This window comes from Mesoplodon bidens, assembly GCF_964165515.1.
Source record: "Mesoplodon bidens genome assembly, chromosome: 2".
NCBI lineage: Eukaryota > Metazoa > Chordata > Mammalia > Artiodactyla > Ziphiidae > Mesoplodon > Mesoplodon bidens.
Genome location: NC_138177.1, coordinates 107,239,880 through 107,253,825, shown reverse-complemented (window position 1 = coordinate 107,253,825; position 13,946 = coordinate 107,239,880). Strand labels below are relative to the sequence as shown.

Below are 13,946 nucleotides of genomic sequence, written 5' to 3'. Positions count from 1 at the left end.
GGATGTGTTCTCTTGGCAGCATGAGCAGCTATTGTTCGTAGTGACTAAATTCCAGCATCTTTTTCTACTCTGTGCTCATTTCTAAGTAGTTAACAGCTTCTGGAAAATAGATCACTGTCTTTACCTTCCTGGGATTTAAATAGGCACATTTTAAAAATTACATCTTTGTGAAGATTGAAAAAAAGATGACATCAGAAGGCGGAGAGGAACTTCTGGAGATTGTCTATGTGTTCCCCTCCTACGTTGGGCTGTTCTCTTAAAGCCATCATAGCAGAAACTCGGAGAAATGCGGAGACTATCTGGAATGGTGGAAATATACTAGTCTGCTCTGCTGTTTCCTAGCTACGTGAACATGGGCAAGTGATTGAACTTCTCTGAACTTTAGTTGGGTTCTTCTGTAGAATGGGGAGAAAATGACCTACCTCTCTAGCATGGCAGATGCTAGCCAATCAGGTACCTTTGTGCAGAATATAAAAAGGCATCCCATGAGGGTGAACAGCTGAGTGAGGGGGGCACAAGCAGGATTTCATCCCACACTTGCCCCTCAGCTGGGCACCCTGGTGCAGGACATAACCTGAAACCCTCTGCAGCAGCCAAGCTCCAGAGGTTTATCGTCTTCCCCCATGAGGAGCAAGCCTGGAGAAGGGCTGGGCAGGGGGCAGAAATGGGGCCGCCTGGTTGCTTGGCAGGGACTTAGCACCTTCAGGTGGTGCCTGCCTATTAACATACTAGCTCAAAGGTGTCACTCTTGGAGAAGGTGCTGGGGAAGCATTTCTTTCCATGCTGCTCTAGCCCCTAACTTATGCCTACTTCACAGATTATTGGGGGCATTAAATGAGACCACGAATGAGAAAACATCTAGAATATGACCCCAAACACTGACTTTCTTACTTTTTCTCTTTGATATTTCTTCAAGATAGTCTGGCATCTGTCAAGGCTTTCTCTTACTATTTTCTGTTCCAGAGGTTTCCAAGGTAGAGTGTTTGACCTCCAAGAAATATAAAGGATGCCCCATTGAGAAGAGATTAAAATGAAAGCTTTATGTTTATTTTAAACTTAAAGGAAAAATAATTAAGTTTTCTAATATTTGACATATGGATTGGCAATACTTTATGGGTATAATTATAAGTAGACATATATATGCCCACAAACGTGGGCATGTTTAACATCAGGTAAGTGATTAAAATGTTTGAAGGCATTCTCAAACATTCTCACACCTCTGTAGCCACTGAACCCTCTGAGTGCAATTACATTTGTTTTTCTTCCCTTCCTTCTTTTGATTTACATAGTAAGTAGTAGCCCCCTGCTATATCTTTTAGGCTGGAGCCTTTATAAATCTTTATAAATGAAACTTCCTCTCTTCCCCTAACCTCATTCTTTCATTGTTATCTGCATAGGATATGGGGAAAGATAAGCTTTTCCCCTAAAATATGTATAATTTATATAAGGTAATTTGTTACTTAGGTTAAAGTCAAATTGAGATATTTTTGGTTTAATCCTAGAAATTCAATAAAATAAAATAAGAATGTAGGCTCTGGGTCCAGGTGGCCTGGGCTTGATAACATTAAGCAAGTTACTTAACCTTTCTATGGCTTGGTCTCCTCATCTGTGAAATTGGGATAAAAGGAGTACCTGCCTTATCAGGTTAAGGTGACAATTAAACTGATTAATACCCATGACATTATTGGAACAGGATTGCATATTAAATACAACAGAAAGTTTGTTGTTGTCATCACTATAATCACCATCCTTATCTTCATCCCTAGGAGACGTGTGGTCTACACCCAGACCTATGCAACTCTGAATTGGAAGGACTAGTGTCAGTTCTAGATTCATTCACTTTCTCAGCAAATACTGGTGGTCTCCTATGTATCAGACACTCAGCTAAGGGTTGGGTGCTCCACTGCATTGTCAAACCTTGTAAATACTTCTCTCTATGGGGCTATATCTCCCATGTCACCAGGTTATGGTCATATTCTCATGCCATAGCAGTCTACTTTGTAATAGAGTCAGTTTCTACTTCTAGAATCAACATAAAGAGCTTTGCTGTTGCAAAATCATTATACACTATGGATTTTCAGCCATTTGACATAATAAGGTACAAATAGACTTCCCCTGCATTATTAATTCCATGTTATTACCATCAATTTCTTGGTTATTATTCTTTCTCTGAACTGTTTGCTTGTTGTCCAGATGATTCCACGTATGTGTACTTCTTCCTGGGGATGATTCCTCCAGGTTGATTCAAGGAGTATTTTGCCTCATCCTACCTCATCTTCAGAAGGAATGTGTTCTCTCATACCCAAACTGCAATCTTATGAGACTGCTGGACATTCTTAGGGCTTAATATTCTTTTCAACAAACTGAAGCATTGGTAGAGGGATAGAAGTTGATATAATATTTTGTGTGAAAAGCAGCAAGTTTAGACATAACTATTTTACTATCGAACACTTCTGTATTTTTTCATCTCTCTCTGAAGAAATAGTTTTTACAAAAGCTTAGTAAATTCCCATTTTATTAAAGCCATTCACGTTCATCTATGCATGTCTAAGATATGGATAGAAAGAAAAGAGGAAACGATAAAGATGGGAATTTCTCCCATATTTCCTCCTTTTAATGCTTCTCATACAGAAACTAATATAAATCTTGGGAGCCATCCAATTCAAGACTGAGTCTGATAAGAGGATGTACTTCCCAGAACAATGACTGATTCTCCCAGGCTTCAGTGAGAGAAGAAATGCAAATTTTTTTTAAATACATGAATGCTCTTTAAATATTTATTTTGTTGTGAATCGTTCTGTGTCCTAACAAAACTGCTGCGTTTTGTGTCATGAGTTAGACATGGTGAACAAAGATATATCGATACATTTCATTTTTCCAACATGTGGGCTAAGAATAAAAATCTCGGTGCTGGAATTGAACATTGTATTCTCCAGGCAAAGGAAATGGACATTTATTGGATGGTATTGCTGCTTCCTTCGCACTAATGACATTATGAAAGCTCTTTGAGTAATATAATTTGAAAATATTATTTCTTTGTTTCAGGTCATGCAAGACAAGATAATCTGCCTTCCAAAACGAGTGCAGCCTTCTCAGAACCACTCTTCCGTTTCGAATGTCTCTCAAGCAGTGGCCAGTACCACCCCACTGCCTCCACCGAAACCGTCTCCTACTAACCCAGTCACTGTGGAAATGAAAGGACTGAAGACAGATTTGGACCTTCAGCAGTACAGCTTTATTAACCAGATGTGCTATGAGCGAGCCCTCCACTGGTACGCCAAGTATTTCCCTTACCTTGTCCTCATCCATACCCTGGTCTTCATGCTCTGTAGCAACTTTTGGTTCAAATTCCCTGGTTCCAGCTCCAAAATAGAACATTTCATCTCAATCCTGGGGAAGTGTTTTGACTCTCCCTGGACCACACGGGCTTTATCTGAAGTGTCTGGGGAGGACTCAGAAGAAAAGGACAACAGGAAGAACAACATGAGCAGGCCAAACACCACCCAGTCTGGTCCAGAAGGCAACCTGGTCAACTCTCAGTCTTTAAAGTCAATTCCTGAGAAGTTTGTGGTTGACAAATCCACTGCAGGGGCTCTAGATAAGAAGGAGGGTGAGCAAGCGAAGGCTTTATTTGAGAAGGTGAAGAAGTTCAGGCTACACGTAGAAGAAGGTGATATATTATATGCTATGTATGTTCGTCAGACTGTACTTAAGGTTATAAAATTCCTAATCATCATTGCGTATAATAGCGCCCTGGTTTCCAAAGTCCAATTTACAGTGGACTGTAATGTTGACATTCAGGACATGACTGGATATAAAAACTTTTCTTGCAATCATACCATGGCACACTTGTTCTCGAAACTCTCCTTTTGCTACCTGTGCTTTGTAAGTATCTATGGATTGACGTGCCTTTATACCTTATACTGGCTGTTCTACCGTTCTCTGAGGGAGTACTCTTTTGAGTATGTCCGGCAGGAAACTGGAATTGATGATATTCCAGACGTGAAAAATGACTTTGCTTTTATGCTTCATATGATAGATCAGTATGACCCTCTGTATTCCAAGAGATTTGCAGTGTTCCTATCTGAAGTGAGTGAAAACAAATTAAAGCAGCTGAATTTAAACAATGAGTGGACTCCGGATAAACTGAGGCAGAAGCTGCAGACGAATGCCCATAACCGCCTGGAACTGCCTCTCATCATGCTCTCTGGCCTTCCAGACACTGTTTTTGAAATCACAGAGTTGCAGTCTTTAAAACTTGAAATCATTAAGAATGTCATGATACCAGCCACCATTGCACAGCTAGACAATCTCCAGGAGCTCTCTCTGCACCAGTGCTCGGTCAAAATCCACAGCGCAGCGCTCTCTTTCCTGAAGGAGAACCTCAAGGTCTTAAGCGTCAAGTTTGATGACATGAGGGAGCTGCCCCCCTGGATGTATGGCCTGCGGAACCTGGAGGAGCTCTACCTGGTTGGCTCTCTAAGTCATGATATTTCCAAAAATATCACCCTTGAGTCTCTGCGGGATCTCAAAAGCCTTAAAATTCTCTCCATCAAAAGCAATGTTTCCAAAATCCCACAGGCAGTGGTTGATGTTTCCAGCCATCTCCAGAAGATGTGCATACACAACGATGGCACCAAGCTGGTGATGCTTAACAATCTGAAGAAGATGACCAATCTGACAGAGCTAGAGCTGGTCCACTGTGACCTGGAGCGCATTCCTCACGCCGTGTTCAGCCTGCTTAGCCTCCAGGAATTGGACCTCAAGGAAAATAATCTGAAATCTATAGAAGAGATCGTTAGCTTCCAGCACTTGAGAAAGTTGACAGTGCTAAAACTGTGGCATAACAGCATCACCTACATCCCAGAGCATATAAAGAAACTCACCAGCCTGGAGCGCCTCTTCTTTAGTCACAATAAAATAGAGGTGCTGCCTTCCCACCTCTTCCTATGCAACAAGATCCGATACCTGGACTTGTCCTACAATGACATTAGATTTATCCCGCCTGAGATCGGAGTTCTACAAAGTTTACAGTATTTTTCCATCACTTGTAACAAAGTGGAGAGCCTTCCAGATGAACTCTATTTCTGTAAGAAACTCAAAACTCTGAAGATTGGGAAAAACAGCCTATCAGTACTTTCACCAAAAATTGGAAATTTACTATTTCTCTCCTATTTAGATGTTAAAGGCAATCACTTTGAAATTCTCCCTCCCGAGCTGGGCGACTGTCGGGCTCTGAAGCGAGCTGGTTTAGTTGTAGAAGATGCTCTGTTTGAAACCCTGCCTTCTGATGTCCGGGAGCAAATGAAAACAGAATAACTTATTTTTGTTTAAAGTTTGACTGAAACATGCTTCTACCAAATACAGTATAAATAATTAGGTAGTCTTAATGCCTTTCCTATTTTATTATTTTTTTCTTTTTCACACAAAACAAAATGTACACAAAGACTGAGTAAGGAGTATGTATTTTTAATAAAAATTTAATTGTATTTTTTCAATATTAATATTTTAAAGTTTTATTTGTCCTGGAACCTAATGTATCTATTACTGTTTTCTACTGACAGAAACAGATGGTTCCGTCTGTTTTTTTGTTTTGGTTGTTTTGTGTTTTATGGTTCTCAGTTCATTCTTGTGAAGGGAAGGGAATTTTAAGTTGCATGCTTTTGGTGTTTTTTAAATCAATGAAGATATTTTGCCAAGGTCATTTTTAGCTTGTTTACACCTGTACAGGGTCCTTATTTTTGTTTTCATTGTATGTGTACCAAGGAATCTGTGCTAGTTATTTTAATTCCAGCTGCCTTCTCCATTGGCCAAGTATTTCATTCTATAGAAAACACTTCTCTGGAGTGTAAACTCACATAAGGGCATTGTCATAGACTATTATTTTCAAAATTTCCCCTTGCCTCCAACAGAACCCTAAGTTCTATTCTTTCACATACCTGACAGTTATTTATCCTTAAGCAAGGATTTTGTGAGTAAAGACAATCATCTCCCATGGTCAGCTTGCTTGAATTGGTCATTTATAATTTAACTGATTTACATTTTTAACAACATTTTAAAAATATCATTGAAAAAGGAAATACAGAGGTTCCTCCCATTTAATATCAATATTGTATGTAGTACTGGTGAACAACCTTAGAAAAGCTAATTTATTTTAATTAAAATAGGTAATTAAATTTAAAAATCAGAATCAGAAGCCTGTTTTTTAGTAACTTAATCATCTTTGATATCTTGATATGTGAATACATCCGATGGAAGAAAAAAAAAATGTGCTACTAAAGCACTCTGCTAAAGAGCTGGTGCACTCCAGGCAGGCACACTGGTTCCTCTGGGTAGTCTGGAAGTGGTGATCTCTATTCAAATTCTGCCTGTTACACGAAATAATCCACGTATATGTACGTATATAAATCTGTCTCCCTCAAGCCTGACCTTGCTGCAAATGCTAGTGATGCAAGCACAGAAAGTCTGCTCTCTTTGGCTTAAAAAAAGTGTCTCATCTAAAATGGTTCTGTTCCTTTTTTTTTTTTTTTCTTTCTTTTTTTTTTTTTTGCAGTATGCGGGCCTCTCACTGTTGTGGCCTCTCCCGTTGCGGAGCACAGGCTCCGGATGCGCAGGCCCAGCGGCCATGGCTCACGGGCCCAGCCGCTCCGCGGCATATGGGATCCTCCCAGACCGGGGCACGAACCCGTATCCCCTGCATCGGCAGGCGGACTCTCAACCACTGCGCCACCAGGGAGGCCCCCTTTTTTTTTTTTTAAGTGTGAATAAATTGCTAAGTAGATAGAAATAATTTTTGCCTGGTGGTTAGCTGGGTTTTATTTATCTCTGTACTTAAACATCCAACATAGTATGGGTCTTGGGCAAAAGTTTTCACTGACTATTAAGCTGTAGAGAACAGGAAAATGAAAGCACTATTTGTGCCCTCAATCCAGGACCAGTGCTACCTTTCATGGGAATTTTGTTTTATGCTCCAAATTCACACTGTTTTCAGAACCCTAGTCTGACCCAAGGAAGTTTTGTGACTTAACGAAGAAAAATAGAAAGATGGTTTGGGGTTTCAAGATGCTGCTTTTAAAATTTACCCCTTGAGCCTGGTGACTTTGTTTAATGCTACTTTGAGTCATACATGGAACACAGCTATGGGAACTACTCAGCAGATATATGTACCTCAACTGTGTTTTAAATGTTATGATACTTCGTGGGGTAAAGGATTTGGGGAAGAGATACTTTTCATTTATTTAATAATTGAATCGTATAGACCAAAATGCTTTGCTGTCTCTGCTCTGTGTTTAAGTGTTAGAATGGTGATTTTGTATAGCTGGTTTATTTCGCCCTGGAATTGAAACAAAATGTTTAAAATAGTAACATGGTTATATTTCTTGTAGGATAAAACATTCAATTCTAGAATGTTGTTAGGATCCTGATTAATAACAATGTGTTATATTTAGAAACATAGCGCTACCTGTTTTAAACAAACAAACAAACAAACCTGGAAGGTTGTCCATGGCTGAGCATGACAAGAATACCCCTGTTGCAAGGTGAGCTTTGATAACTACTGGTAAAACACTAGGTGCACTATTTTTCTGGATAAAATGTATAGTTGTTTTCTATATCACCCTTAAAAGGGACCTATTCAGGTTAAAAATCATATTTATGCTGAAATCTTTATCTGGTGTTAACTCATAATCTCATATGTGTTCATAACTGAAATAACTAATAATTAGTCTTTGTGACAATTTGCTCAAAATGCCAAAAGAATTTGATCCGCTTTCTTAATGATTTCACAGGCTGACCCCTAACCTAAGTTCTAAATAACATCCAGTAAATCAGTATAGTTCTATGACTTTATGGTTTAACTAGGAAGGAAAATTCATAGATGTTTCTGTTAGATTTTATAAAAATTCAAAATGTTCAAACTTCATCTTGAGTCTAAATTTTCTGACCCTGACCCTTTTTAATATTGTATATTTTTGTTCACATTCTTAAGTGAAAAGCATTAAATTACTCTTTAGCCTTTAACTGGGAAACTCAGGTAATTGAACTGCTGACTTTTCTAAAGTTCTTTAATGAATCAACTCAGTGTTAAAAGGGATATTAACCCAATCCTTTTCGTATTTTTACAAGTGCTCTTGCTAAAAAGGAACAACTAGCTCTATTTCTCCAACTTCTATAAGACTCATGAGAAACAGCTTATGTAAATATAAAAGCATCATATGTACTCTTAAATCCTATGCTATTGGACACCCATAGTGAGTATGCTTTTTGGTCAGTTTTAATGGTTAAGTGTAGAACAGACAGTTGTCTGGGGATGGTCTGGTTGAAACAGAGCATCTAAGTATATCCCAGTGGAACTCACCTAAGAAGACCACGTCTCAGAAAACTAGTTATATGTTGGGTTTTCACTTTGTTTTGTTTTTAATACAACACTTTTAATATAAATATTCTTGATACAGTGAAACCTGTTATTTACACTGGTAAATTTTCTGATTGCTCATTCACCCACCTTTCTCTGCCTTAGGTTTCCAATGTAGCTATTGTAATGAGTTCTAACAATTTCCATGGCATCCTGTGTGCAGGCACTGCTTTTTCAGAAAGGCTTGGGACATAAGCCTGCTGTGAATACTTTGGTCATTTAGAGGTGGCTCCTTATCTGCCTCTGAAGCCATCTTTATAGAGAGGGGCTTAAGCAACGTGGAATCTTCCTTGGGTTACTTGGGATGAGGAAAGTCCACATTTCTGCAATATGCTATCTTATGATTTCTGTTATAAGAAAGAGAAGAAAACATCTTTACATCTCTTGTTATCATTTACCCCAAGGGTTTTGCTGTTGTTTATGGTCCTAATTCTAAGAAAAGTCCATTTTTTAAGGAGTATTTTACTCTCTAATATAATTTCATACCAAATACCTGATCAGTAGTAATGATATATTTACTAAAACAGTGAACACTCATGATCCATCTTTATGAAAACTGTCAGCAATATGTGGTAGTGAATAGATAAGATAAACCTCAAAACAATTTCCATTTGTGTTTAGAGACTAAATTAAGATTCAATTTACATTCTCCTATAAATCCTGAATGTAATAATGCCGTTCAAGCGATTCACATTTTTGGTAGGATCTCAAGAACTCAGGGTAGGTAGGGTTCCATAGCAAAACAGCACAGTTATGAGTGAGAGGAATGCCTCAAGGGTCGGTAAGATTTTCTCACGTTTTTTCTTGTTTATGCAGATACATTGTAAGAAAGCCTGGACAGTCTCGACCAGATGTGCCATTGATTTTTCAGATTTAGGCCTCAGTGACATGCTTCTAATACAATTACATACCATCTTTCCAAACTAGCTGTCCACTCTTACTCCATCTTCCCAGAGCCTTTCACTGATAAAGGTAACATCCTTGAATTCCTTTTAGGGAGAGGGAAGAGGGTCTCCTCCCACCCCAAGGATTTTTTTTTTATTTAGAAGACCTTAAAAAGGGGCATATAACTTTGAACAACTTAATTTCTCAGCCATGTTAAATAACAGTCCCTATGCATGGTTTTGGATGTGGAATAAATTTGCTTTCTGCTGTATACCATTCCCTCTTCCATACGATTCTGCCTATTTAATGAATATTTTTACTAGGGTTGAAACTCCATGCCTTACGTGGTCACTTAGTTTTCCTTCTGCTGCTTGTTTTCTCTCGCTGTATGTGTTCAGATTGTGTCAAATGCTGGCAAAACCTCTAAGACTGTCAAGAAAATGCTTGAAAGTTGATTTGTCATAGTGTAAACTCATGATACAATGTCTTAAGGTTATTTGGCTATGTAGTACATAGGAACAGAAAATAAAGTCATTTTGTAATTTAAAATTGAGATTGGTCCCTTTCTTATTCATTGATAGAAATCATGTTTCTCTTTTGGATTTCTCTTGTATTTTTGCATATTATTAAGGCTTCCTGTACTCTGCAGGAAATAGGCTGCATGAATTCTTTCACTTTGTATTTAGCTAGTTTCTGCAATTGTGACTAATTATTTCCTTCCTTAACTCTCTGTACTACATCTCCCCAAGGTGCCCCTGGAGTTTCATTTGGGTAATTAGTGCCTTACTGTGTAATCTGGAGTGCAGTTTCTGTGCATTTGCCAGATCAGATTGTACAATGGCTGTCCAGCCCAGCTTTCAGTAAATACTGTTATGGTAATGATTGTCATTAAAGAAATCAGAATGGTTCTGTACAACCAGAAGGCCTCCCCTAGTTAAACACATACACCCCAGGCTTAGGGAAGCCCTTTATAAGAAAACTCTATGTACCACTTATGCATAAGAAAATTGTGACTGATAAATTTCGAAGCTAAATTGTCACTTTACATATTTTTCTATAGTTATTTATGACTCAGTTATTTTACTGATAATCCTTTGGAGAAGAACTGTTGAGATGAGGAAAGATTGTGAGTGTGGTGAGAGAGGCCTTGCGAATGTGTGTATCAGAAACTTAGAAGGGAGTATGTGAGAGCTCTGGAGAAACTTTGGAGACAAGAACTGAGATGGGCAGCAAATTAGAGACATCTGGTGATTTCAGTGCAATTTGCACATAAGAAAAAGTCTCTTGTCCACTGCCACCTTCCACTGCCCCATCTTCCAGTCCTTTCATTTGTACAGAATATTGAGATAAACACTGAAATTAACTAGATTGATTCAGTTATTCATTGTTGTTGGCTAGAAAGATATAAGATAAGCACTTTGATTTGGATGAAGAAGTATATGAAGAGAGTAGTCACTAAAGCCAATTTTAGACTCAGTGGGATACATAAATAGCCATAGCATAAGGCCTGCATATTTCTGAGTGTACATTTGAATGTCATCCTAAATATCCAAGTAGGAAAAAGTGAAAAGCTCTTCATAAGCTACATTATTTTTGTGTGTAAATCTTTGAATACAGGTTATACTTTAGATTTCATATTTAAACATTTTTGAACAAAGCAAGGTACAAGTAAACATTTATGTGATCAGGCATACCATAAATGATGAAGTATATTCAGAGTTTGGAGATTTTGCATAAAAAAAACAACATTAGGCAAAGATTTTATTACCAAACATCTGAACGGAAATGACTATTCTGATTATTTTGATTCAGGGATTCTTCTTTTGTAAAGTTTGGGAACAATTAGAAGATGGACTTTATTTTTTTAAACACTTAAGGAATTAATTTTTTTAATTGAAGAATAGTTAATTTACAATGTTGTGATAGTTTCAGGTACATAGCAAAGTGATTCAGATATACAGATATAAATATATACAGATATATTCTTTTTCAGATTCTTTTGTGTTATCGGTTATTACAAGATATTGAATATAATTCCCTGTGCTATACAGTAGGTCCTTGTTGTGGAATTAATTTTATTTCAACTCAGGTTACATTTAGACAGCACCATTAAAAAAGTATTTAGTTCCATTCTTATTAGTTTCATGTAATACAGATCTTGGGGAAAGTGACACAAAGAGGCAACATGCAAGTTTTGCATTTTATATCTCCTCCATAGTTCTTCTAAGAAAAAAAAATCAACTATTCAGCAGAGATTTTGGTATAGGAAAAAATTACATTTCTTCAGTCTGAATTACAAGGTTCTTGGGATTCCATTTTAATTTCACATAGATTATGTGGAATAATTTTGTTAAAATCATACTCTAAGTAACATTTGAACAGCTTTCAACATCTCAGGCTGATTTAGTCCAAGAATAAATAAAATCCATGCAAAATGTGAAGCTACAATCATTGTAAGTTTGAGAAATAAATGTGCACAAGTTTATGAAATAGTTGATGTGTTCCATTTATGCCCATTGAGTTGTATGTATAAATTATATTTCTTAATGATTTAAATTGCTTTATGAAAAATACTTTATGATGTGGCCAATCTCAACAAAAACCTGAGGCCATGTACATTAATGACTTCTAAGTGGTGTTAAAGAAAAAATTAATCTGATACTTGTTAGAATGGTAAGGAAGACTTTATTCAGGACTTATTATTTATTCAGGGTTTTTTCTTAATTAATTCTCCCCAGGTTCTAGCCTCTGGTGATGCAACTTGCATATTTTCTTGGGAGTCACATTCTAAGCCTTAACAATATCAGCATGCTAACAGGTTTAGTTGTTTTATGCATCCAGAAATAAAGACAGGATGTTGACTGCCCTAACTTTAATGAGGAAGTATTTTTCCCCTTTGCTTTTTTTTTAATTGAAGTATAGTTGATTTACAATGTAGTGTTAGCTTCGTGTGTACAGGAAAGTACTTCATATATATAGATAGATAGATAGATAGATAGATAGATAGATAGATAGATATAGATATGTGTGTGTGTGTATGTGTGTGTGTGTAATTTTAAAATTATTTTCCATTCTAGGTTATTACAAGAAGTGAGGAAGTATTTAAAATGAGTTTCTGCTTGTGAAATTGAAAACTAGAGATTCAGCTTCAATCAAAACTACTCAGTCTAAACATTTAGCTACATAAATATTTTAAGTCCAGATAACCTCTTAAAGAAACTGAATTGGTTTCAAATGGGAAATATGAAAAATGTCAGAGGGATTAAATACCTGATTTATATTACATAAGGCTTTTGTTTGTTGTGGGGTGGTATGGGGAGTAGAGGTGTGAGTCAATGGGGAACCTCCTGATAAAGGATGCTCAGTGCACTTTCTAAACTTCAGGCTGATTTGTTGCCCTTCAGTTCTACCAACAATGTGAAAACAATCAAATCTCAAGTATGGAAAACTAACTAGACCATTATTTTCAAATAACTTTTCCTAACTCAGAAACTGATATAATAAAACAAATAAAAATAAATATTTTTTAAAAGAAACTACTAGTGACTATTGACAGCTTTAATTATAAATCTGATCAAGAACTTGCATCAGGGGATAGATGGAGGAAGGGATAAATTGGGAGATTGGGATTGACATATACACACTGTTATATATAAAATAGATAACTAAGAAGAACCTACTGTACAGCACAGGGAACTCAACTCAGTACTCTGTAATGACCTATATGGGAAAAGAATCTAAAAAAAGAGTGGATATATGTATATGTATAACTGAGTCACTTTGCTGTACACTTGAAACTAACACAACATTGTAAATCAACTATACTCCAATAAAAACTAAAAAAAAAAAAAAAAAAAAAAAAAGAACTTGCATCAAAAATGCCTGAAAGTTGACTCTTAAAACCTCGTAGTAAATGCTTGTAAGACAGAAGTTGCATTCTAGGTTGTTTTAAAATGTTTAGACTCATACACATTTTTTTCATATGTGTACAGGGAGGAAACAATCATTGTACAAAAATGTATCTAGGACTCTATAAATGCTTTAAATAGACCTGACAATAAAGGAGTTATACTTTACCTATGTACTTTAATCGATTAGCCAGGGACCTACTGAGTGTTAGACATTCATAGAAATGCCCCTTCTACCTTCAACTCTGTCCATCCAAATCTAATTTTGGCTCTACTTATACTAAGATCACTGAGACTTTTTAAAAGAAATTTAAGGCTTATCTAGAATTTCTCTTAACACTTTCTACATGCCTCATTATCTAGGGCACTTATCACTTGTACTGTGGTTATTTTAGGACTTATCATATCTCTCCTTCCAGAGTTGGTGTTCCAATGATTGTGGAAACCAAGACTTAATTTATCTTTGTGTTTTTCTAAAGTGCTTCCCATTGTGACTTCCATGAGATGGACCTTGAAAAGATATTGCTGAATGAATCAAGAGGCCTAACTTGCATTAACTGAGGGCCTTGGAGCTATAAAGGGCCATCATTCCTGTTCAAACTGGTTCTCGAATGTATTATTTTCCCAGAGCTCCGTGACAAACGACCACATACTGGGTGGCTTAAACAAACAAAATTATTGTCTCACAGTTCTAGATCAAAGTGAAAGCAGGGTTGGTTCCTTCTGAGGGCGGTGAGGGA

The 13,946-nt window shown here is 37.0% G+C and overlaps 1 protein-coding gene across 4 annotated transcripts in view; it reads left to right on the top strand.

Annotated features, from left to right (window-relative positions):
• LRRC8C (leucine rich repeat containing 8 VRAC subunit C) overlaps positions 1–9,847 on the top strand; it is a 90,091-nt gene extending 80,244 nt beyond the window's left edge. For 2 of the 4 annotated variants that reach the window (XM_081225959.1, XM_081225960.1), the window contains exon 3: positions 3,046–6,524. In XM_081225959.1, the coding sequence (XP_081082085.1) occupies positions 3,046–5,319 (2,274 nt within the window). In that variant the 3' untranslated portion in view covers positions 5,320–6,524. Of the gene's footprint in view, positions 1–3,045; positions 6,525–6,733 lie in introns of those variants that run through there. The other 2 variants (XR_014015212.1, XR_014015213.1) reach the window with 2 other exon arrangements.
• Positions 9,848–13,946: the final 4,099 nt, after the last annotated feature.